The sequence below is a fragment of the Lissotriton vulgaris genome, chromosome 9 (genome assembly GCF_964263255.1).
Source record: "Lissotriton vulgaris chromosome 9, aLisVul1.2, whole genome shotgun sequence".
NCBI classification, from domain to species: domain Eukaryota; kingdom Metazoa; phylum Chordata; class Amphibia; order Caudata; family Salamandridae; genus Lissotriton; species Lissotriton vulgaris.
In genome coordinates this window covers 940,724,967-940,752,413 of record NC_141697.1, presented here as the reverse complement: position 1 = coordinate 940,752,413, position 27,447 = coordinate 940,724,967, and the positions used below count along the sequence as shown (strand labels likewise).

The following is a 27,447-nucleotide window of genomic DNA, read 5'->3' as shown; positions in this document are numbered from 1 at the left end:
CCTAAGCAGATTTCAGGGGTGCAACAGGGTGTCCTTTGGACACCCCTGCACCCTTGAAATTGCAATCTCAATTTGCGAATTTTTAATGGTGAATTGCAAATTAAGAATGTCTTTCCATTCATTCCTATGGGCCTCAAGGCCCATAAGAATGGATGGGGAAGTATTCCTTAATTGCGATTCTCAATTAGAGAATCGCAATTAAGGAATTTTAAGAAATTGCTATTTTTATAGCGATTTCTTGATGCATTGCAGTTTGCAATTCCTTAATTGCGATTCCTTATTTTTCTCAATTAAGGAATCGCAAAATGCAATATTGATGCATGTGCCTATAGAATACTATTGTGTATACTGGGTCGGTTTCAAAGGATAGGCTCTTTTTCTTTTAAGTGAGTCCACTGAAAATATTTAATTTAATAACGCAAACTGTAAAGTTGTGTTCCATTTGAAGAATAAAAAAGCCAAGCATGTCCATAGAGCAAGAATGGTGAACATGGCAGGAAGAAAATTGAGTTTTAACTTTGTCACTTATTGGTTCTCCAGGTGAAACTGTACAGGTGACTGAGGACATCACACCCCTGACTGCTATGTTTTACGTCATTGCTGCAGATCAAGATAGTGGCAGTCTCCTAAATGTAAGTTTCCAGGTGCTTAACCACGTTTGGTAGTTTAGAAAAGGTTTTAGAATATTTTAGTTGACATTAAATGCTCAGAAACAGCCATTTCCAAATTACATTTCCACATCCTGATTCACAAATTCACGATTACTGGAATTTTGGAAGCACTGAGTATACTGGCCTAAGTAGAAAATACACCAGCATGGACTAATGAATCAGAGGTTAAGCAAAGACATTTCATAGCTCGTTTCCCACTCTGAAGACAACTCTAAAACTAATGTAACAGGCATGCCTGTGTGCCTTTTCCATGTTGGGAAAAACGAAATCCGTCTTATATCACAGGGGTGCAGGCGATTGGGTTTGTCCATTTGGAACAATGTGCTCACACAGAGAAAACAAGCTTTGACAGATCTAATTTGTCTGGCCTTATGCGTAGCTGCAGTGACTCAAGTCATTACTAGATGTCCCTCTTGAGGCAGAAGCTACAGCTTGAATTCTTTAACATATAGAATAATAAATGGTTAATAGTGAATTATGGGGATGTTTTTCGCCGAGGGGGTCTGAGTGACTTGAAATAGGCAACGAAAACGAAACTTGAGTTGTCTATGATGTCACTCGGAGCCTCGAGGAGAAAAACATCCCCATAATTCATTTTTTACCCATCTATAATTTTATGTTATAAGGGGTCCCCAAAATCATCTGCCACTGCCTTCAACTATTGAGCAGGGGCAGATGGTGATGGGAGAGCTATGCATAGTATGCCCTCTCCTCCCTGATCCAAATGTGAAACATAAATATCGTACCTGCTGTCCTTAACCAAAACATACTACCTTCTGTTCCTTTCTTACCCCTCCTGCTGCTGTCCTATCTGCTTTCTGTCAAAGCGGCCAATCAGAGCTGCACTGACCAGCTCTCGAAGAGCCCTGTCACCTGGCTTGGAAGACCATTATGAAATCACAACAGTTGATAACCAGTTTTATTACCAACTGTTGTGATGTCATAGCAAGGACTTTCAGAAACTGAAATAAACAGTAGAGGCTCTCTATAACAGCCATACCTAACCAGACTGTAGTCCTTCAAGAACATACTAGGGGCCCGATGTAGGTAGCCCTTTACCGATCGGAATCGGCCGAAAATACCGATTTTTGGCCGTTTCCGATCGGTAAAGGGCTATCGAGATGTAGGGGCACATTTTCAGTAATTTTACCGAATCGTTATCATTACCGAATCGGTAATATTTACCGATTCGGTAATGATAACGAATCAGTAAAATTACCGAAAATGCAATGTAGGTAGCCAATGTTCCATTAGCACATGGCTTACAGAATCGGTATTTTACCATGGAATACAAATCCATGGTAAAATACAGAGGGCCCGATGTAGGTAAATCCCATTTACCGATTTTGAAATACCGAATTTTACAGATTCGGTATTTCAAAATCGGTAAATGAGATGTAGGTCCCAACATCTGGAATCGTTACCGATTCCTTACCAATTTGGTATTTACCGATTCGGTAAATACCGAATCGGTATTTGCTATTGAATCCTATGGGCCTTTGAAGCCCATAGGATTAAAGTCAAATACCGAATCGGTATTTACCGAATCGGTAAATACCAAATTTGGCAAGGGTGCAGGGGGTGTCACTTTGACACCCTCTAGCACCCCCAAAACGGGCATGTGTGCAATGTGGCACACAGACATGCCCTAAGGGCACGTCTGTCTGTCACATGGCACATGTGTACATGCACAGATGTGCATGTACACAGGAATCGGTATTTTACCATGGATTTGTATTCCATGGTAAAATACCGATTCTGTAAGCCATGTGCTGATGGAACATTGGCTACCTACATTGCATTTTCGGTAATTTTACCGATTCGTTATCATTACCGAATCGGTAAATATTACCGATTCGGTAATGATAACGATTCGGTAAAATTACCGAAAATGTGCCCATACATCTCGATAGCCCTTTACCGATCGGAAACGGCCGAAAATCGGTATTTTCGGGCGATTCCGATCGGTAAAGGGCTACCTACATCGGGCCCCGATTCCTGTGTACATGCACATCTGTGCATGTACACATGTGCCATGTGACAGACAGACGTGCCCTTGGCGCCCATGTCTGTGTGCCACATTGCACACATGCCCGTTTTGGGGGTGCTAGAGGGTGTCAAAGTGACACCCCCTGCACCCTTGCCAAATTCGGTATTTACTGATTCGGTAAATACCGATTCGGTATTTGACTTTAATCCTATGGGCTTCAAAGGCCCATAGGATTCAATAGCAAATACCGATTCGGTATTTACCGAATCGGTAAATACCGAATTTGTAAGGAATCGGTAACGATTCCAGATGTTGGGACCTACATCCCATTTACCGATTTTGAAATACCGAATCGGTAAAATTCGGTATTTCAAAATCGGTAAATGGGATTTACCTACATCGGGCCCCTAATGTCTCCCCTAAGTGAGAAGCAGCAGCTTAGCCCTTCACAAACTTGCTGTATCCTCAAGCTACTACTAGATGGCGCTCTTGAGTCAAAATGAACTGCATGATAAGTCTTGCACAAGGCTGCATGTTCTTCACAGTGCTGAAGTGGGGTGGCTTACACATAAAAAAGTACATGAACACATTTGCAACTCTAATGAGTTGTGCTTATTATCTATATGATAAATAACTATTCCAAGGGTGGTTTATAAAGTTGAGTCAGTATTGCAACGTTCAGTGTATGTCATTAGTGCTATGGAACACTTGTGATGGCTGCCTAGTATACATAAATACTAGTAGTTACTAGTAAATTCAAGTTCCTTGAATATCATTCTTAGCAAACTGGTTTTTAAGTGGCACTACATATGCGTGCTAGTAAAAATGCAGTTGCTTATACTAATGACAACTGGCCTATGCTTTGCTGAGAGAAGCAAAATTAAATATTTAACATATAATTAAGACTGTGTTTCCACCAAAAATTAATTTTTTGTTTTACTAATAATTGTGGTGCTGTTTGATGAATCTTCACAAAACTTTCAGTGCCTTCCTGGAAAGTTTCTGGGTGATCCATCGAGCGGGAACTGAGTAAAAGATGTGGTCCCAAAATGTGTTTTCCACATGCAGATTCCCATAGACAGTTTTAGAAAACGCTACATCCAAAATGACTGAACGAAATTACAACACATTAAGCAGAAATTTCGATCTGTACCCAGAATGCGTGCTTTTTATGATTTGGAGAAAATTTGTACAGCACAGTGACAGAAATTAAGCTTCAAAATGTATAGATATTTAGCGACATGGTACTACTGAAAGAGTACCAAGGGGAAAAATGACAAATAAAGTATTCTGATTGGCTGGTACCATGGGACTTGGATCATTCCCACAATACCTAGCACTGTGATTGGCTGTCCTCAATATGATGGAAAATGTTGTGGGCTCTCTCCATATGTCCTGCATATTAAAATAAAACAACATATAGAGGGTCAGGGCAGGGGTACCCTGCCCATGGCCCTTGTCCTAGAGATCCCCCCACCGCCAGCGTCAAAGTGCAAAAAAACACATTTTTTTGCAGGCCCTTAAAGTTAGGTGGGTGACCATTGGCGATCGTGGCTTTTGGTCAGCAATGAGGGGGTTGGTCGCCTGCGGGGTGTTGTGTGCCGGGCCTTACTACAGGACAGGCTGTTCGCCCAACCCTTGCTGTGCCCGGCTGAAGCCTGAATGTGGTGCTCAGTGGCACCCTTGTGGGGTTGGGTGCAGGGTCTGGCAGTAGGCCAGGCCATGCACCGACCCACTGCCACGCATAGCCACAAGCTGTGGTGGGGATTTGGGATAGTAGGTATAACAATCTTAGAAATTCGCTGAAAAAACAAAGGTTAAAATGTTGTTATCGTTAGTTGAAAATGTCAGTTAAAAAATACCATTTTAAACTCAGCAACACACTGAAATTCACTAGATATAGTTAACTAAAGGAACAATAGCTGGCGCACTTCCCATGCACTGCTTACGGCCTCACATATTACATCACTCATGACATGTTTAATGATATAATTATAACGTCACTGATGATGTCTGAAGTGACACTATTAAAGACATCAATGTGCATGGTAAGCCCACAAGTTATAGTTACTCCAGTTACTATGACTTGTGAATTTCAGTGTTTTTTTTAGTTTAAAATGGTGTATTTTAAAATGACATATTCACCTAACTATAATGTCACTTAAACCTCTGTTTTTCCCAGTATATATATTGCTATATTGCCTAGTGGTGGTCACCTCTGAGTAATTACAGTTAGAACCACGTTTCCATAGGAAAAGTATTTTTTGTTTTCTGTTGTATCCTAAGATTTACATTACTATGTGAATCAGCCTAGGTCTTCCTTTTCATTTTTAAAGAAAAGGGATAATGTTGTATCCTAAGATTTACATTACTATGTGAATCAGCCTAGGTCTTGGTAGCTGCTCAGCCAGAGCAAGAGATGGTGAGGGAATGTTGGTGTGCCTGTGATGAATGGAATGCCTGGGTGCCTGTGTGTATGAGTGTGTGACAGTTGGAGATGGGCTGAGCAGCTAGGCAGGCTGCTCCTGGTGGGGCTGGCAGGGGCTGGCATAGGAGTCACTAGAGCTGGATTAGAGTTGTACCAGGATGATCCCTGTTTGATGTTGCTAGACATGGATTGATAAAGAAGACTTCAAGAAACAACCTAACTACAAGTGTCTTCTTATACAAAGTACAACATTTTCCTAATAACTTTGGTACAGTTTGATGAACATTCATGGAACTTGTCCACAAAAAGTGGTTTTCCACCTCATCTTCTAGCTGGAAAGTTTTGGGGGGATCTGTGAAAAGGGGGCTGAGAAAACAGGGCTCCAAAAACACATTTTACCCATTCATTTTTCCCTTCCTGGGGCCAAAAACGCTTACAAATGTAATGCTTTTAAATTGCCACAAATTTACAGAGGATCTGTGGTAAAATTAAAAAAAATGGGCTCCTGATAGTTTCCATAAAATACCCCCTGGTGTGGGCCCATTAGGGCCCCCTTTGTTTCCTCTCCACCAGGGTTGACATGGAGGAGAAACCTCCATGTCACCGCCGGCGGAAAGGAAACTCGTAATATGCTTGGTGGGACTGCGGCGATCCCGCCAAGCATATTATGGCCTCAAGACCCACGCACCACCTCCAGGGTTCAGTGGTTTCCTGGCATCGGTCCCAGGGCGGTCAGACCGCCCAACTCATAATGGGGCAGTCGGACCACCAGGGCGCGGTGGCTAGACTGCCACCGCTTCACCCACACCCACGCGAGTCTGGTGGTCCTCAGACCAACAGACTCGCAATCGGGCTCTAAGGCTCCTGTGTCATTGAAATCATAACTCCAGGAGAACTTATTGTATTTTTAAAGCCCTTTCCCATGCTGGAGGTTTTGTTCTAGAGCTAGGAATGCAGTGCTGTCTAAGGGCTGGTTGCTGGTTTGTTTAATTTATTTTTCTTAAAGTAAAAATAATATGTCTCTGGCTACATATTTTTACATTTCTTACCCCAAAATGTAATAATAAAAACTAAGTTAAAAAAAGAGTCATATACATGGTAGTTTAATTAAATTCTATTACATTTTTAAGTAATTAATATAAACATTGCATTGTGTGTTATTGAAATATACGTTTGATTAAAATTAATGCACGGCCGGTGAGTGAATTTTACGTATGGTAATACAATATTACTTTACTTTAAAAAAAAATTAAATTTGCTGAAAAACTAAGTTCAAGTGATGTTATAGTTAGGTATGATAATAATAATACCTTACTTTGCATTAAAAAAAAACCTTAGAAATTCACTAAAATACAAAGGTTAAATAACGTTATATTTAAGTGAGACTTTCAGGGCCAACATAATGGTTCAAATGTACAAAACCACTGAAATGTATCAGTTGTAGTAAACTCTGGTAACTATAATTCACGCCCTAAAGTAACAATAATGCCCCCCTTGCCATGCACTGCAAATTACCCCACGTATCACATCAATCAGGGCATCTTCTATGACATCACTAACAATATCACTCAGCATTTTCAATTAGATTATTGATAAGAAAACTGTGCATGGCGAGAGCATGAGTTATAGTTACTTAGGGCACCAGTTATAGTTGCCAGAGCTGCCGAATGCTGGGTTTGCTGAATACCTAGGCTGCCTGGTCCTGATTTCACCTCAAGCTTCTTTCTCCAATGATCCTATATTTTATATCTCTACATCTCGCACTTGCAGGGTCTTTCCATACCTGCTTTCTCCCTTTGTCACTGTTTTGCTGTATTTCCCTTCCTTCTCTTTCTGCTTTTTCAGTGGCGTCACTAGGGGTGGTGTCACCCGGTGCGGGTAACTCATGGTGTCACCCCCTCATAACTTACCGGATGGACCAACTCACCCTGCGCCTGCACCATGTCCCCTCTGTCTGCACCATCTCTCCCTCTGCCTGCACCATCTCTCCCTCTGCCTGCACATCTCTCCCTCTGCCTGCACCATCTCTCCCTCTGCCTGCACCATCTCTCCCTCCGCCTGCAACATCTCACCCTCTGCCTGCACCATCTCCCCTCTGCCTGCACCATCTCTCCCCCTGCCTGCACCATCTCCCCTCTGCCTGCACCATCTCACCCTCTGCCTGCACCATCCCCCTCTCTGCCTGCACCATCCCTCCCCCTCCGCCTGCACCATCTCTCCCTCTGCCTGCACCATCTCCCCTCCGCCAGCACCATCTCCCCAGCGCCTGCACCATCTCTCCCTCCGCCTGCACCATCTCTCCCTCTGCCTGCACCATCTCCCCTCCGCCTGCAACATCTCTCCCTCCGCCTGCAACATCTCACCCTCTGCCTGCACCATCTCCCCTCTGCCTGCACCATCTCTCCCTCTGCCTGCACCATCTCCCCTCCGCCTGCACCATCTCACCCTCTGCCTGCACCATCTCACCCTCTGCCTGCACCATCTCACCCTCTGCCTGCACCATTCCTCCCCCTCCGCCTGCACCATCTCTCCCTCTGCCTGCACCATCTCCCCTCCGCCTGCACCATCTCCCCTCCGCCTGCACCATCTCTCCCTCTGCCTGCACCATCTCACCCTCTGCCTGCACCATCTCTCCCTCTGCCTGCACTATCTCTCCCTCTGCCTGCACCATCTCACCCTCTGCCTGTAACATCTCCCCCTCTGCCTGCACAATCTCGCCTCCACCTGCACCATCTCGCCTCTGCCTGCACCATCTCCCCTCTGCCTGCACCATCTCTCCCTCTGCCTGCACCATCTCCCCTCCGCCTGCACCATCTCCCCTCCGCCTGCACCATGTCACCCTCTGCCTGCACCATCTCCCTCTCTGCCTGCACCATCACTCCCCCTCCGCCTGCACCATCTCTCCCTCTGCCTGCACCATCTCCCCTCCGCCAGCACCATCTCCCCTCCGCCTGCACCGTCTCTCCCTCTGCCTGCACCATCTCTCCCTCTGCCTGCACCATCTCCCCTCCGCCTGCAACATCTCACCCTCTGCCTGCACCATCTCCCTCTCTGCCTGCACCATCCCTCCCCCTCCGCCTGCACCATCTCCCTCTATGCCTGCACCATCCCTCCCCCTCCGCCTGCACCCCGGGGCACTGCGAAACACAGCCGATATTACAGAAAGCGATTTCTTTTAACTACGGTATTACTTGGAATTTGTCATCTGTTTTTGTCTGTGGGAATTTCAATCTTGAGAGCTTTCTGGGCAATTTCAGTCCATTGCCTGCCTGAATTCAGTGACTAGCAATACCGAACCCTCTCATTTCAAGTAACCTCTTCCCTTCCCAGAAAACTGTTTTTATACCCGAGAAGTGTTTCCCTTTGACTTATATATGCCCAATCAGTTTAGCACTTCGATCTCTGCACTGCGATGATTTTTTTTTGTGCTTGCTTGTGGTGTTTTTCACGTGATGGTTGGAAAGTGAATTGCTTTCATTTACATCATTAAGCTCCTGCCGGCCGCAGACTGAGCTGTGTTACATACACAGCGTAACTGATTGATTGATGGTGTCACCCCATGTCAGGGTGTCACCCGGTGCGGTCCGCACCCCCGCACCCCCCTAGTGACGTCACTGCTTTTTGTGCCTTTCTGTCTCTTACTCTGGGTTAAAGTCGGATGACAAAAACTCCCGACCTCCAAAAATCCCTGTCTTTCTCCTGTCACTAATGAGACACATGTTTGTTTCTCTTTTTTACTAGTTCAATATCGCATGGGTGGTGCCCTCAGCAGCTTCAGGGCGCTTCTCCATCTCCAGTGGTGGAGCTATACTTGTCCCGGAGAACGGATTTAACTATGATGCTGGAGACAGGGTAAGCATTTGGACTGTACCACTTCTGTTCTGTAATGATATTCTGTTGAACTGTCCTACTCTCGGGTCACAGAGGAGAAAGGCCTGGGCCAAACTTGCCAGCTGGACACACTATGCCTGATTTCAGAGCTGAATTATCAGGCCATCCAGCCCTTTGAAATCTATACCTTTTTTAACACCTTGGCTGCTAAGGGTTTTCCCCCCCGGTGCTGGATTCCCACATTTACCATTGTTTGTGACAAGGTCAACTCGTCATAAGCACAGGGCAGGTAAAGCCCATGACGAGTTGACCTTGTCACTAGCATGGAAGGAACCTGTCACTGAGCACAGTTGTTCTGGCCCTGGATGTGAAAAACTTAGCAGAATGCAGGTTCACATTGCTGCCTTAAGAGAGACATGAAGTTAGTGTATTAATTGATGTTGACAGCCATTTATTTTCAATTTTCGATTCAATAACAAGTTTATTTAGAACATTGTCCAATAAACATAAATACATTAACTAATACCATGCAATACAATTACTTTAATAAAAAATAGAAAACTCAGAATTACTATCGTTTACCTCCAGTAACCTCCAAATTGGGCATTTAAACTTATTTCACCATGTTGATCTAAAATTCTACATTTCACTGTCAATAAAAACACCCAATTATGTCAAAACAAGTCATGTTCAAAACTAATTTAGCAGCTTCCTTGCGCCTTAACACCTTTTATTGTCTTAAAATTGTCTTTACACTTTTTTATCTTTCAAGTCAATAAAATATGGCAGTTTGGATATTTCACTTGCAACCCACAATTACAAAGTCTCTCCCTTAAAAACACAGCCTTCTCTAAATTAATATAAAATAGGTTGGCACCAAGCCTATATTTTAAAAAAATGTGCTTCTCATTTCTGTTGCCCAGGGAAGCCACAGATGGGAAAGAGAATGGATTTTGCCCCGCACACATATGTATTCTGGATTTCTTAGTCAGTATACCTTTAAGATCTCTCTCTCTCCTGAGATTTTGTCGATTATTGAATGCAGATCACTTTTTGGGGGAGTTAACAATTCTTCTTCTTTGAAAACTTTATTTTGGCCACCTCAGTACATAAAAGTACATTAATACATTTATACAAACAAGTTAATAAATAGCATAAAATAATACAGTACAATCACATATTCTACATTTTTCCAATTTAAAACTGTTATTCAACCATCCCTGAATAAGAACAGCTTCAAAATCCCTTAAGTTATCAATATTAAGAACTGAGTTAATACATTATACGAATAACCACATTTTAAATGCCTTCATGGATTTCTTTTAACAGACAAGCAAATGTACAACTCCACAGATAATTTTTTTTAAAAACTCCTACGCTTATGCCACATCCCGTCCAAAAAGCGCGAGACATCAAAAACAATAGGGGCATGGGTGTCGTACTTTAAGATCCTGAAAGCTTGAAAACAGTGTCTAAGTCCTAGGTATCTACAAATTGGGATTACCCATCGTTTGCCGGATACATGGTAAGCAGGGCAAAAGAAGAACACATGAATTTCGGACTCTATCTTATGTTTACACGCTGGGAATTCATAATTCTTTTCACTGTACCATTTACTGGTAAATGACATAAGAGGAAGAGTCCCCAATATAAAATGCATGTACAATTTCCTAGCCAGGGGGGGATAAATCAAATCTAAAAACTCTTCATTTTTGTATTCCGCTTTCACTTGAAGAAACTCTGTTGTCAGGCGACCAGTAGTTGAACTTACTTGAAGGATTGACAAGTTATGGTGCCTATAGTGTCGCGCCAGATCTACCCTAGTTGCTAATGGGCACGCTATATCCGGTGCTTCCCAAAGATCCTGCCTTCCTATTCTGGTTGTAAGAGCCCTTATATGGCTAAGCCAAGGAATTTTCTTACTAATCAGGATTGGCAAAACCTCCCTGAATTTGTCTCTATAAGGAGACAGCTCTGGCGTTACCCATAACCTTCGCCAATACATGAGGGGCCTTAGAGCAGTCTCTTCATCAATAGGTAATAGCCCTAAATCCATACGGAGGGGAACTAAAGATGTGCTAGGCGGAAGACCCACCAAATTCCTCATGAAAGAATGCTCTACCTTCATAAGGTTGGAGGGGCTACAATACCCTCACAATTCAGCCCCGTAGAGGGTAGCCCCACCAGCCTGTACTTTATAGATTTCAATGATAGGGGCAGCTAGCTTAAACGTGGCCAGTCTGTACATTTTCATTATCCCCCGCTGTTTGGGTTAACTTTAGGCTTGCCCTGGCCAATTGGGTATCCCACTCCAGCTGTTCCGATAAAGTGATACCCAAATACTTGAAAGTCATCACTCTCTCCAGGGGAGTGCCATCTAACGATGGGTACAGACGAGTAGTCCTGGGGGGTTGAAGATCATAAATTTGGTTTTAGATAGGTTGATCTCCAAGTCTCTCAAGATACAAAAGTCGGCGAAGCCATCCAGAATGCATTGGATGCCCGTTGACGTTATGGACAACAACAGGGTGTCGTCCGCGAACATCAACACAGGCACACTTCCCGAGACTAACCTTGGAGCATCACTGTCTTTAACACCAAGTAGATGGTCAATAAGCCCATTGATGTAAAGGCAGAATAGAGTGGGGTCCAGGACACACCCCTGGCGAAGCCCCTGCTTCACCGGAAAACGTGCTGACAGTTCTCCATATTTCCCGCACCTAACTTGGGCGCAAGTCTCCCTGTGCAACTTCACTAACACATCCAAAAGGTACGGCGGGATCCCAAGGTCACACAGTACCTTCCACAGTTTTTCTCTAGGAACTAGGTCAAAGGCAGACTTCAGGTCGACGAAGATGAGGTAGAGGCTGCCACCCTCTACACTCACCGTCTTCCAATATAAGACCTGAAGTCTAAATATCTGATCGATAGTTGATATACTCGACCTGAAGCCTGCCTGAAAGGGACTCAGGATCTCCATCTCCTCTATCCAGCCCTGAATTCTATCTAGAATGACCCGTCCCATAGGTTTTTGAGTGATATCTATTAGGCTAATAGGCCTATAATTGAATAGTAGGAGAGGGCAACCTTTTTGTGAATGGGGACTATCTCGGCCCCACGCCAAGTATCCGTCGGATCCATACCCTGTAGGATAGCATTAAACAGGGCACACAGATATGGACCCCTGATTTTCGGTTCCATCCGAAAAAGATCCCCGGGTAGCTTATCTAAACCTGGCGCTTTATTAGGTTGTAATTTGTCAATGGCGGATTCTACTTCGTGTAAGGTGATCTCCCAAACCCCTTCCAATCGATACTCATGGAAGGGGTTCGGAGGAGGAGAGAAGGTACCCTTTGCCCTGATCAGCATACAATGCCCCAAAGTGTTGCTTTCCAAACTGCTGGGGCTATGTTGGGTTCTAGGGCGAGTCGACCTGCCTGCCCTGAGAGCTGACTCTTGCCCAGAATGTTTTCAGGTCTTTTTCATACAGGGCATTCCTAAGATCATCCCACTTCTCAGCTTCCCAATTTTTCTTTTCTAAATTAATAATCCGCTTTTACCTAGTCCTACACTGCTTACTTGCTAATCTATCCTTTGCCTTCACTGCAGTTAGCAGTTCTAGTTTAGCCTCACGACAATTAACATTATACCAAGGGTGGGGAGAATCACTTTTTGCCCTTTGCTTTCCTACTAGATAAAACACATCAAACAATTTAGACATCAACTGTTTGTGGATTTCTAGGGGCCTATCCACAACCCCTATTTGTATATCCATTCAACCTACCTCACCCATTTCTATTAAATGTGGTAGGACCTGTTGTATATATATTTGCCAGTTTAATTGGGGATTTCTGGATATGGCACCACCTCACTCTCCACCTGTTATTTGCTAAAGACAATACATTTTGTGCTGGATTAAGGGCTGGTAGAGGGTTAGACAGACCCAAACTCCCTGGTTTGAGCGTCATTACTAGGACATTGTGGTCGCTGTCTTGTCTCTGATGGATCTGAAAGTCAAGAACCCTGTCCCAGGCTCTGTTTTTGACCAAATTGTAATCCAGCAACAAATTCTGCCCTACTCTATTAAAAGTGGGCTGGCCTGATCTGTCAGATTTAGTCCGCCCATTACATGCCCTCAGTGATGATGCCAGGGTAAGGGAATTTAGTTGTAAGACCAACAGTGTACAAGCTTTAACAGGAGGGATCTGCGGATCAGGTATATGCCAGTATTGATCCTCATCAGCAGAGCCATCTAAGATTGGAGTGTTTAGGGGATCAAACTGGCAATTAAAATCGCCCCCTACTATCAGGACTACTGCCGGGCCAAGAGTTGGTATAAACTGTCTCAGATCTTCAATGGCTCCGGAGTCATGCCCATTTTGTACAGGTCTTGAATAAACATTAAGTAGGGCTCTTTGTATTTTTTAGGGCAGTGTTAAGAGAACACATTGTACTTCATCAGATTTGGCTGTAATCTGCTTGGCTTTAACACCAAGGTGGGTGCCCACCCAAATACTCAGGCCACCAGAGGGTCTCCCCTACCCTTCATGGTGGCTAGAATATTGAAAGGAGCAAAGCCTGTTCTCTGGTATTCCTCCTGGGATCACGTCTCCTGAAACAGGTAAACATCACAGTTGTCTATAAAGGAACCACATACAATAACAAAGGGAGCTAAGAGGAAAAAAACGGTACCTAAGGGATAGCCCTCCACTCAATGCAATTCAATAACAAAAAATCCCTGTACCCTGGACCTTAGTTAGCAATCGTCTGCTAGGCATGAGAACATAATGTGCTGGAATAATCTATCATAAAGTTCCAGACTCATCCCCTCTCAATTCTATGGTTGGGTGTGTATTCTCTAATGCCCTACTGTCCATATCAAACCACTGTTTGTAACTACTAATAGGAAATTCCAGTGTGTTTTCAACTCGACATATCCTATGATGTCTGTCCTACTAAGACAATCCATCCACCCGCACTTAAACAGTCAGAACAAAAAATGTGAAGCGGAGAGGAAGGCACCTCACGGGCGAACACCCTCGAGGAATTTGGCAGATGTTACCAATACTATGCCCCTTTCTCATCATTGGTTGCCATTCCTTTTCCAGGAGAAAATGGTGTCACAACACAAAAAGTGTAAAACAAGAAGTGTAAAACAAGAAAGTGCTAGACAAGGAGCTCAAATGATAGCTGCCGGACGTGACAAACAATACAGAGTGAAAGTAAAATCAACAGTCACACCAACTGTACCACTTTATTACTGACTAAGGTGTGTACTGATGAGTTAAAAAGGCTGGTAGCTAACTGTCGCATACCACTACCTGTAACCAACATGTTTCACTGCCCACTACATTTTATGGCAGATTCATCAGGGTTCAGGAGTCTGGAACTTTGTGATAGATTATTCCAGCACATTATGTTCTCATGCCTAACAGGCAATTGCTTACAAAGGAACCCCAGTCTGGACAAGATAGTTTATTCCTAATCCCAGCCAATTGCTAGGACAACATTCTATTATTAGCATTAGCCTCCAGCAATCGAGTATTCTGGTGTACCTCAGTGCATCTATCATCCTTGGCTGGTAGGCCATCAGAATACAGTCCGGCCTGATTGTACTCTACCACCTCCAATTCTATATCAGTGCCCCCTCTAACTGCTAGCGGTGGTACAACTATGGCTACACCATTCTGTGTTATCAATGATAGAGTGCCAGACGGCACACCTTCGTCCACGATACCCCCCCGAAGCCTCCCTGCTATCATCAATAGCTCCCTTCGGGGATCTCTCACACCCCTGGGCACTATTTGGGGGAAATATCTGATCATGGGCCACAATACCCTCACCAGTTTCTAGCAGTCCCGGCTTGTTGTCAAGAGGGTCTGGATGGTGACTACTCCTTGACTGTCAATCTACCTGGTCCAGAGCACTAAATCTGTTGCTTACAGGAAATGCGGTTGATAGGGGGATATCATTGATATCTTCACCAAAGTATTTATGGCCTGCCTGGGCTCTTGAACCCCAACTATCCCAATTTCCCCAGGGCTGGCCCCCTCTCTTTGGAATGGGAATGGGATTATTGGAAGTGGCAGGGTAAAAATAGGTTAGGGGAAGGGACTGTATATGTGATGTTGACTGTACTGGATACCAATTACATATGTATTCAACCACCCACCTGTTTCTGAAATTGATCAAAATGCAGTTACCCTCAATATGTTTCTTTTGTTGCCCCACCCAATTTACTCTACGGGCAAAAACTGTGGTGATGCTAATTCAATTCAGATGGGAACAGACTTTTGGTCTAAACTGGAAACTCTATTTACCAATTCATGCCTTCCCATCTACGATAGACTTAATTTCATAGAGGAAAAACTTTCGCATCTTGAATCCCTTTTTGCATCCAATTATGCTAAGGACACTATGCGGGTAAAAGGGGATACTGGGAATCCAGTTAAGGCAACAAATGTAGCATGTAATATCTAGGTTCCCAGTAATTTACCTTACCCACCCCCTCCTAATCCACCTTTTAATTCACTTCTAATCCCAACGAGTGGGAATGTTGCGGCGAACGCTAAGATAACGTGTGGAGGCGTGGTAAATGAGGGGGGTGGAGTTAATGAGAATACAAACCAATCCTAGCAAAATAACGATGTATTAAATCCAGATCTGTGACTGGGGTAAATGTTTTGCCATTGTTCAACATTCCGTCCATCGTCTTGTGTGTTTTGTTGTTCACCCTTTGTGGGAAGGGTATGCCCAGACTTGGGTCCCGTGCTCACTAAGCCACTGGAGTCAAGCTATCCTGGTTGAAGATGGCTGATAACCAGAAACTGGTCCTAGGATGCTTGATTCCGGTCCAGGGAAGACATGGCTTGGCAGTTCGGGCTGGACTGTTCCCATGAGGCACAGGGTCAAGACTGATTTGCATATGGCCATGTCTGAACTTGGGTGGCTTGGTGAGCAAAATAATGATGGATTAAACCCAGATTTGTGACTGGGGGTGAATGTTTTGCCATTGTGCAATATTCCGCCCATCATCTTGTGTGTTTTGCTGTTCATATAAAACCTGGTCTGGACCAATGCTTTAAAAGCTGTAATTATAGGGGGCCTTTCCCCAGTCCCATATTAACTTCTAAACATACATAATCCTCTAAGTATAGGGATGGTGCTTGCTTTCATCATTTCACTGTGGTTTTCCAACCTAAATTTGATGAAAAGAGCATACCAAGGTATCTGTATGTACTTACTTCCTCTATCCCTTATGCATGTATCACTTATAGCTATTTTTTTGGTGTCCCAAAAACATTATTTTGTTTTTCTCCATATCAATCACCAAATATTTTTCTTTATAGTATTGGCCAAATACCTTTAATTTTCTCTGAAGGCCCACCTGGGTCCTGTCTATGATTACTAGGTCGTCAGCATAGAGTAGACGGGTAGCATGTCTTACCCCCATCTTTGGGCAAAAGGACCTTGCACCTGATTTAACCTCCGGTAGATCTCATAAGTAAAGTGCAAGTTGGGGCCAGCGCACAACCATGCTGCAGTCAGTTTCTTATTTCAATTTTCTCTGACAGTCTACCATCTTTTTTCAAATCTACTCTTGCCCAATTCTCTGTATGGAGTTTTCACAAGAACCACAATAACACTTTTGGGACTACTAACCTTTCTAGATTATTCCATAGGATCTCCCGATTTACCATGTCAAAAGCTGCCCTAAAATCAACATAGCACCAATACAAATTCTCTTTGGTATTGATTGCCTTCTTTGCAATCGACCTCAGACTAAAGCAATATTCCATTGTGGAATGACGTTCCTTAAACTTTTCCTTCTGTAATGGGATTAATGCATTCTCATTGACCCAGTCCTTATCTTTCCTCAAAACTAATTTTCCATATTCTTTTGCCCCAACATCTGTCAGACTGATTAGCATATAATTCTTCAGATCTGAGAATGACTCTTTCTTATGGATGGGTTTGATTATGGCACCTATCCAAATTTCAGGCATTACTCCAGTTAATGTTATTGCTTTAAACAACCTACACAATGCCTTACTCCAATAATCAGTGTTAATCATTATCACGATGACTAGGGCAGTATCTGGCCTGTCTGCTCTAGCCAAGGGAAGACTATTTATTATTCCCTTTATAGATTTTGTGCTCCCTGTCCATGTTAAAAACATCCTGTACTACCCTAACCTTCCCAGTTGCATATATGGTTCTAAGGTATTCATTCAATGTTTGTTCTGCTACCAAGCACCCTACTTTATAGGGGTTGTTTCCCATCCCCCAATACACCGGTGTCAAAATCTTTTTATATCTTTAATTACTGTTACCTGTTGCATTACTTCCTAATTCACATTATATATATATTATATTATTTATCTTTCTTTTCCTGTAGTGTGTTTCTATACGTCTGCTGAATCCTACATATCTCCCACCTAGTCAGGTTTATCTAGCCCCTTCTCTCTAGACTACTAAGGGCCCTTAGCTTAATTTTTTCTCTTTGTCATTCTCCATCAAACAATGCTTTTTTTGCAAGATTGATTCTTTACTCTCTGGCTGGCCCCTATGGATCTTACTTCACTCTACTGTTATACAGTTTGTTATTTCTTTCACTAATTTCATGTACCAGCTCCACACTTCTGAGATCCTGACTTTACTATTCTCAACCTCAAATTGTATCTTCAGACTTGCAAATAATTCTATCTCTTGCTCCGCTAATCTTGTTTCGATTCTTCTAGGGCAACTAATATCACTGGAAAGGTGGGATTTTTGATCTCCTATCTGATCACTCTAGATCTAAATCCCCAATCAGGTCGACTGAATCTTTGTTGCCTGTCATAGAGTAAAAAGCAATCTACTACCAGGTTAATCAAACCAATAATTTAGCACGACTCTGAAGAACCACTTACCACGAATCAGTTTTAAAGATTTGTTATAAGGCCAAAGTTAACTGGATATACAAACATCTCAATAAAAGGTTCATCAGGTATACTGGCAATAAAACAAACATACATTCTCTAAATGATCTTAAGCGACAGAAGAATATTACTAGGACCAGCTCAAAGATCAGCAAGTTCACAAGAATAGACACAAGTTGTAATTTAAGTGTCATTTACAGCAAAAGAAAATTCAGGTTAGACTGTCCCTACACTAGACTAAGTGACATCCCTACTTAACAAACCCTTTAGCTAAAAAGGTGTCAGCAGTGGTGACTTCCAAAGAAGTTCACTCACTTTCCCTTAGTCTCTGATGTAATTCTGTGCATTGAAGTCGTGCCCTCTCTGTCTACCCATCCGCTCTCTAAGGGTCCTCAGGCCATCTGCTCTAACTCCACCCCAGGGTGCTGTCCCTAATACAAAATCACAAGCATTGTCGAAACGCCCCTCAGAGACGCCCCTCACGTACACATTTCACGTGGTTTCGATTCTGGTTTCTCCCATACTGATACTCTTCTGGGCCTCTTGTTAGTGTTGACCTTGCTTCCCAGGCTTCTTCTCCGCTCGCCGGTACCACCCATTACATTCTTGGAACCTCCTCCAGGCCTGTGCCTGTCTCCCCGGACAGAGCTCTATTCATCACTCTCTTGATTGGAACCCCCTCACACCTGCAAACAGATACCAATGAATAGGGCCCCAAATTCCACCCTCCAGTTATCTAGGTTAGGCCATAAACTTTGAACAAGAATGACAATTTATGCTTTAACGAGACTCGATTCTAACTAACACGTGCAGATCAAAGAAGCAACTTTATCTTTCCAGGCCTACTAAATTACTTTGCAAGAGGCCTGCACTCGGTGAACCTTTATTTCTTAAACTAAAACAATTCTATTTAATACACTCTGATTATATGAAACACTTCTACCAACATGATTTCTAACGCATGATCAATAATATTCTAAAATAGCAATAAAAGTAATAATCCGTTGAATGTGAACTGCAAAAGCATGTTTTCGTTCTTCATATATTCCCATGAGGCCTGCATTTCTACGTTTAGCAGCATTACATTTTCTTCTGCAACAGTCACATAACATGGAGTCTTAACAGCACTCTAACATTGTCTAAACATTACTACATTAGCTTCACTTTCTATATTATGCACTCTACTTTGATTAAACGTTCATGAGTATATGCATTTATATAATTTCAACACTTCTACGTACTTTTAACTATTCCATGCATCTACTAGTAAATATGGTGCACTTATACATTTTTCTCAGTTTTGCGCTATCTCAGTTCCCCCCTTTGATGACCTTCAGGGGTCCTCACTATTACAACACCATCAGTGAATCGTGTCAGACAGAGATCGTTGCAAGGCTCCCTCGCTCTATCATTTCTAGACCCCTCAGACTCCTGTACTGGTTGTCCTGCATCGCAGCTAGTCTCTGCTCCTGTTCTCTCATGGATCTTTGCAATCTATTTGCTCTGCACCATTTGTACAACCTCACTAGTCCCCACAATATGATCACACAGATCACTATTATGATGATAGGTTTTAGAATGTACCATACAAAGCTCTTCCCTAGGTTGGCAAACCAACCTCCAACTTTACCCATTCCGTGACCCACTTTTTCCCACACATTTACTCTTGTCAGATCTTCAATTTCTTGGTGTATCTCAGTTATATTTCGTATGTACTTCTCAAGAGGTTTTGAATTGTCTGGAATGTAAGTGCAGCATTCCTGGACCTTCAAAGCCTTACAGACTCCGCCCTCTTTGGCTAACAGAACATCTAGAGCAAGTCGGTTTTGAAGAACCATTGCCCTTATCGATTGCATCTCTCCCTCCACCAGCATCAATGATCTAGCAGTACTGGCAGATAATCTATCTACAACTGTTGCTAATCTCCTAATCTTGACATCATTTAGTATCAATCCTAGAAGAGGGAACATAGCGCCGAATACATCTCCAACTACCTCGGCATCGCCTACATCCCTTTTCCCTCTGGCTTGAGTTTTTCCCTCAATGATCTCTAAATCCTTGGCATGGTAAATTTTGGGGAAGACAATTGCCAAATAGCATGAACCGTACCAATTGTCTGGTAGTTTCACGTAGGCATTTCTTCCACAAACAAAATACACATTTGGAATCACTTGCATCCCCTTTAAGAAATCCTTCGAGTAGTACTCTAATTGGAAGGCATGTTCACAACTTACTTCTCCCACAAATACATTTTCATAGTAGGTCTTGCCTCTATGTATACATAGTTTCCCTTTTTGTGTTCGATCTAAAGCTATTGGACCGTTACTACCCTTTCTCTTGTGTGACTTTTCCTCCTCAGTCCAATCGGTTTTCCATTGGCCAGAAGCCTTTAGAATCTTCTGCCTCCTGTATCGATCATCCACCTGTCCTATAAACTTTTTCTCAATTTCTGATACTTTGCAGGTCAAATTATTTCTTCTGGCATGTGAAGTATCTAAAGTTCTCCAAGGAATGAAAAACTTCCCTAATCGATCCTCACTCTTATAGTAGTCCCACTTATTTAGGTGCTTATAATTCGGGACTTCTGGTAATACTGCATCAAAATTTGAAAAATAGTATTCAAAGCTATCTCGCCCATAAAACACACTAAGCAACAAACTACATGTAATCCCATATGTCAATGGAAGATGATGATATCTAATACCTTCGTCCACAGAGGCTGGTAATTGCATACAAACATAGCAATCCTTAGCCTCCATGACATCAATGTACTCATATAATAACTTGGCATAAGCGTTTGATTTGAAGTTGCCTTGTGACTCGTCCACATGCAACCTACGAGCTTCTGCTGCTAGTAAAGCCTTCTCCTGTATTGCATTGTCCTCCTTTTTACTAGCAGTAGTAGGTTTTGATGTTACCACAACCTTTGCTTCTGTAGCTTTCGCCTCGTTCTCATGTCCCACTATGTATGATACAGTGACTACTAAAACTATAAGAAAAATAACTCCTGCTAAAAGTGTACCTATTATACATTTTGCTTTGCGGTTCGAGTTACCGGCCTCCATGTTCCTCAGACAGTGTAGCTTTTAGTCTCTTTTTCAAAACAAAGTTCTTTCTTTTTATCTCTTCAACAGTCTCTTTTAGTTCATTCAGTCTTCTTGAACTACACCTCGGGAGGCTAGCAATCTCTTTTTGAAATCAGTCTTTTGAACCGTAACAACAGACAACCCTAGCCCTTCTCTGTCAACTAAATGGAACGGTCCCTAAATTTTCTCTTCTTCCACTTGGCGCTAGGTTATCTTCTCAATCTTGTTTATTTACAAAGTCTTTAAGTGTCTACAATGGTGCGGGTTCCAGCGGCTCTAATAACGTATTCCAGTATTTCTAGGCGAAGAATGGTCTCCTCGAGTGCTGATACTGATGTACCAAAGGTTGGAAATTCTACTCTGTTTAAAACTAATTCTCTTATTCGGCTCAGGTAAGGAGGATTGGGAATAGTGAATGTTAGTAGCCCTTCTGCTTCAACTCCAGGCACCAACAACGCTACTTCCACCTTGATGATGGGGTCAGTGCTGATCACTGTCACCTCCCTCACCCTCCCGGATTTCTGTGCACACGACATCTGCTGCTAGATAGGTCCACTCAGGAGTGGCGTATCTTCTGCAGGGTACACGCACTCTCCTTGATCTCCTTGGACCTTCTGCTTCTGAGCTCTGTGCACCTTCGTCCAGGTCTGAGTCTTCGGATATGGGAACTAGGGTTCTCTCTGGAGTTGACTTTAGACTCGGCCTCCTTCTTCTTTCAGGCCACCTGGTCTCTCCTCGTATTGCTCTCCTTCCTCTTGTGCTCACACCTGACTCTAGATCACTTGTAGCTTGATCAAGATCTGTTTCGTATTCACAGCTGCTTTCTCCTTCCGTGGCAACGTCAGTTTCACTGTCGTCTTGCCCTTCTTCCACTTGGTCCGACGCGCTCCCAGCTTCCTCCGACACCCCCACAGCTTGACTGGTCCCCTCTATCGGTTCTTCGTTCACAGCTGGATTTTCATCCGAGAGAGGAGCTGTTTCTTCCAGGGGTGCTGGAACTCTCCGCGTATGGGAGGCGTGTATCCAATTGGGCAGCCCTCCGACCTTAACAGCAGTATTCGATGTTAAGATGATTTGGTAGGGTCCTCGCCAGCGTACGTCTAAGCAATTCTTTCTGACGTGTTTCTTCACCACGACCCAATCCCCAGGGCACAGGTCGTGGCACAGGTCTTGAGACGATGGGATTTCAGCAGCCTGCACCTGAAGAGACACAGAATGAATGGCGTCAGAAAGTCCCTTGCAATAATCCAGGATCAGATCATCTGTGATATTCAACAAAGCTGCTGTTGGAACTGATGGCAGTCTCATAGCCCTCCCCATTAACACTTCATGAGGAGAGAGACCGGTCCTCCTGTCTGGTGTGCTACGTATGCTCATAAGTACTAGTGGCAGTGCATCGGGCCAACTCAGGGATGTCGATGAGCACACTTTAGCAATTCGGGACTTTATCGTCCCATTGATCTGCTCCACAATTCCTGAAGCTTCTGGTCGGTAGCTACAGTGCAGTTTCTGATCGATATACAATGCTGAGCAAAGCATCTTCACAATTTCGCTGTTGAAATGTGTTCCCCTATCTGATTCCAAAGAGGCCGGCACCCCGAAGCGCGGTATTAACTCCCTAAGCAATAGCTTTGCTACTGTGAGTGTGTCACACCTGCGTGTAGGGTAAGCCTCGACCCATCTGGAAAATATGCAGACAACCACCAGAACATATCGGAGGCGGTTGCATCTTGGCATTTCAATGAAGTCTAGTTGCATCTGATTGAACGGACCCCCAGACCTCCCTATGTGACTCAACGTGACTGGTGTTCTTTTTCCTACGTTCAGCTGTTGGCAGGTCACACATCGCTGACACACTGCTTCTGCGGCTACCCTAAACTTGGGGTTATACCATGTCTGTCTAAATACCCGAAGCATAGCATCTCTGCCTAGATGTACCGGGCCATGAATCTGCCTCGCCATTGGACTCACTAACTCATTTGGCAACACTGCCCTTCCATCTGCTGAAACCCAAAAGTCCATTTCACTTTTTACACAACCTGCGGTTTCCCATGTCTTTTTCTCAAAATCGGTTGCATTCTCTTGTATGCCTTTTAAGTTGTCCCAGGTATCTACAGTTTCCAACATCATTGCTAACTCTGTCCTTTGCTGTGTCCCTCCTACTTCTACCTCTGTAAAAGAGTATCCTTGCTCTGCGCAATAGCGTGCAACTTCGTCTGCGCACCTGTTTCCCTGGGACACGAAATCAGTTCCTTTGGTATGGGCTGAACATTTAACAACAGCAATGGCTGCCGGACCTTGTAATGCTTCTAACAACAATCGTACAAATTCCCCATTTCAAATAGGTGATCCTGAAGAAGTCATGTAACCTCTTTGAGACCACAATTGCCCATAGTCATGAACTACCCCGAAACCGTATTGGCTATCGGTGTAAATGGTGACTCGAATTTTGCTGCCTGCTATACAGGCACGGGTCAATGCAATGATTTCAGCTACCTGAGCGGAGTGTACTCCTTCCAGGCAAGCGGCTTCCACAACTCCAGTGATGGTACAAACAGCATAAGCTGCTCTCAACTGACCGATATTATCTCTTACACATGAGCCGTCAACAAAGAAAATTTCATCAGGGTCAGTCAATGGCTCATCTACAATATCTGGTCTCGGTTTGGTGCATAGTTCAGTCACATCAAGGCAATCGTGATCTTCACATTCTTCATCTTCTATATCATTTGGAAGTGGCATCAAAGTGGCAGGATTCAAAACAGAGCATCTCTTAAGGGTCACGTTCTCCGCAGCAAGAATAACTTGCTCGTAGCGCGTGAGCCTGTTATTTGTCAGATGCTGTGTCTTGTTCCTGGTCATTAACAGTTCCACAGAATGAGGTACATACACCACTAACTGGTGTCCCATGACTATACTTTCACACCTTTCAATGCTGACACCCGTTGCAGCAACGGATTTGAGACATCCGGGCAACGCTGCGGCTACTCGATCTAAAGTAGCCGAGAAATATGCAACTGGTCTATGGGCATTTCCATGGATTTGGGCTAAAACCGACAACATTCTCTTTCACAGCAGTAAAGTAAGAATGGGTTTTCGTAATCCGGCATGCCCAGAGCAGGAGCACAACACAAGTCCTCTCTCAGCTGCAAGAATGCCATCAAACAGTCCTTGTCCCATGGTACCGGATCACTCACCTCCTTGTGCGTCAATTTCTGTAAAAGCTTTGCCTTCAGTGAAATGTTAGCTATCCACTGTCGGCAATAACCAACCATTCCTAGGAACATCCTGACCTCTCTCTGTGTCGTGGGCGAATTCATTTTCATGATCGCCTCTATCCTGTCTGGTGACACCTCCCGTTTCCCTTTTTCAATCCTGTGACCCAAGTACTGTACTTCCGTCAGGCAGTACTGTAACTTGCTCGGTGACACCTTGTGTCCGTTCTCAGCTAGATGGTTCAGCAAGGTGATGGTGTCTATTTTACAAGCTTCCTCTGTTTCTGACGCTACAAGTAGGTCGTCTATGTACTGGACTAGAACCGAGTTCTGTGGCAGTACTAGACTTTCAAGATTCTTCTTCAGCAGCTGGTTGAAAATCGATGGGCTTTCTGTATACCCCTGTGGGATACGACATCATGATAATACACGATTTTCCAGCTTAAAAGCGAAAAGAAATTGGCTCTCCTCATCTAATGGGATTGAAAAGAAAGCCTGGCAAAGGTCTATCACTGTGAACCACTCAGCTTGGAATGGTATCTGAAACAATATCACTGATGGATTCGGTACCACTGGACAACATGAAACAACTATGTTATTAATCTTTCGGAGGTCCTGCACTATTCTAAAATTTCCCACTAGGTTTCTGTAAACCCATAATCGGGGAGTTACATGGACTACCCACAATTTCTTTCAGTATTCCCTGCTTAATCATGGAGTCAATCACAGGCTTTATCCCTGCAATCGTCTCCGGGGTCAATTTGTATTGTGGCGTTCTTGGATATTCGACATTTGGTTTTACCATGATTTTCACTGGCTCCACTCCTTTGATCAGTCCTATCTCTTCCCCAGTGAAATCCCACACTTCAGATGACACCGTATCTCTTAGGTCCCATGGAAGCTCTTCCACTGTCAAGGTAAGATACAACTCCACACACACCCTTGAATTCGCAACCTTAAAATCGGCATCATCATCGTTAGTCTGTACTTCCACTCCCTGAGGTGTGCAATATATCGTACAATTTAGTTTGCACAATAAGTCTCTTCCCAACAGACACACAGGGCTGGAGTCACAGACCACAAACTGGTGCTCATCACTGTATTTCCCTATTTTCACTAATACTGGCTCCGTCAAAGGACTAGTTATTCTTCTATTTGCGACTCCTACCACTTGAATGGTTTCCCCTGACATTGGTAGCGCCGGAACCACTACTGATCTCAAAGTGGATCGAGTGGCTCCCGTGTCCACCAAGAAGGTTGTAGGACACCCTGCTACTTCAGCCTCTACATATGGTCCCCTTTGGTCCACCTCTAGAACTGCCCCGAGGGTACAGTCCTCTATGTTACGCACACGCTGTCCAGTCAACGGATCAACGTAATAGCACTCCTCTCCTCCTACGAAAAGTGGCATCTGTCTATAGGTCTTTCCCCCTGTCGCTATTCTGGGTGGTTGAGAGTACTGGGCTCGAGGAGCTGAGGTCCCCCCTTTGACCACCTTTCCCTTGGGTATTATTGTCCCTTTCACTATGCTACTCTGAGTTTCCTCGTCCTCTATTTCTAGTTCTCCATTTTCAGGGTTATAGGGACACTCGCGTTTCCAATGTCCCACCTGGTGACACTTGTGACAGTTTGTCGCCTTTTTCAAGGTAGCCAGGCCTACTCTAGGTCTAGGATTTTCCTCATTGTCCCTATTCTGATTATTCGACCTCCTTCCCAAGGTCCCTGTTCCCTGTTGTTGTTGTCCACCCTTTCCAGCTGACTGCATCTGAACCAACATCAACTTCTCCTTAAGCTTTTTTGCTTTGGAATCAATTTCATCACTACAGTATCTTGCATATCTCAAAATTTCATCTAATGGTTTATTTTGCCAACAAATTAAATGTTGCTGTATCATCAAGCAAATATCAGGTCTCAATCCCAACACAAACTTTGACACGAATTGTCCTATATCCTTGGGATCCATTACATCACGTCCACTGTATTGTTTGAATGTTTTCAGCAATCTCTCATAATATTCATGGACTGTCTCCTTGGGTTCCTGTCTAGTTCGGTCTATCTTCACCCAATCTATGTCCTGCGGTGGCACCTTATCTTTCAGCCATGTCATTACCCTTTCGTACTACTCCATGACTTTTTCAGACGGTCCATTGGTCTGAGCATCCCTCTCTGGCTCAGATGTGGGCCATTCTACACTAACCTTACATGCAGTCCATAAGTCCCCTGGGACTACGATGTCAAATAGGGTGTTCAAATCAATCCACAGTACTTTAGAGATTTTTACAAACCTCTCTACCTGCTTATACCACTCCACGGGGTTCTCTCTCAATTTAGGAAAGGAATTGGTAAATGCAGCTAAATCTCCCCTACTCCATGGCACATGCACATAGCTCCCATTCGCTATTTCTCGCAAAGGGAAAGCTTCCATTCTCTGTAGCCCTCCCTCTGGGGACATCCCAATTGTGCTCCGTCTAACGGTTCCTTTCTTGGACCACCTTTCTTCCCACTTATCCAGATCCCTCCATGTCCTTATCCCTGTAATCAGTTCTCTGATGTGTGTTTTTAATCCGATTGTTCTCCTCTCTTCGAGGTCCTGATCTGAATAATGCAACCTATGGTTACCCTGTAATGCCTTTGTTCTCGACAAGTCTACCTTGTATTTGTCTGCTAATTCAGATAGTTTCTCATGTACTGCTCTCGCTTTCCGAGTGATATCCTTTGCTATGAACAGTACCTCATCTTGCTCGTACATCTCAATCCTCTCTAAAGGTAACGTACCATCTATTATGTCATCTAGATCTTATTTTAAACTGGTTACGTCTAACCTTTTTGCCTTTATCTCAGCCCTTAGTGTGTCATTCTTAGAGGGTCCATTCACCTCTCTCCCATCCCAGCTCCGAGCCCTTCGCCTGGGCTCAGGCGAGTTATGGGGAGTCCTCCCATGTTCCCATCTTTCGAGGTCCTATGCAGTTCCATCCCCTCTTGGCATGTGATGAAATGATACTCTATTTCCCACAGTCCCACTTTGTCTGTTCTGCTCATTTTCCCTGAATGCATGATAGGACCTACCATCGTCCTCCCTGCTTTCACAATTTCCTTGCTGCCTAGTATCGCTCAACACATGGTAAGACCTTTCACAACTCCCCATGTTCCCGCGATCCCAGTGTGGTCTATTATCGCCAGGTGCATGGTGAGTGCATTTAAAACTATCACGATACTCTTGTGTCCTTCGGTCTCCCTCGCTGTGAACGAGACGAGACACCCTTCCACATTCTGCACTTCTATGCTCTTGGACCTGTCCATCTCCA

The 27,447-nt window shown here is 43.8% G+C and overlaps 1 protein-coding gene across 1 annotated transcript in view; it reads left to right on the top strand.

Annotated features, from left to right (window-relative positions):
- Positions 1-27,447, top strand: part of LOC147692578 (cadherin-related family member 4-like) — a 256,491-nt gene that overhangs the window by 75,565 nt on the left and 153,479 nt on the right. Inside the window, exons 3-4 of the mRNA XM_086939538.1 lie at positions 541-632; positions 8,831-8,941. Coding sequence (XP_086795664.1) covers positions 541-632; positions 8,831-8,941 — 203 coding nt within the window. The remainder of the gene's footprint in view (positions 1-540; positions 633-8,830; positions 8,942-27,447) is intronic.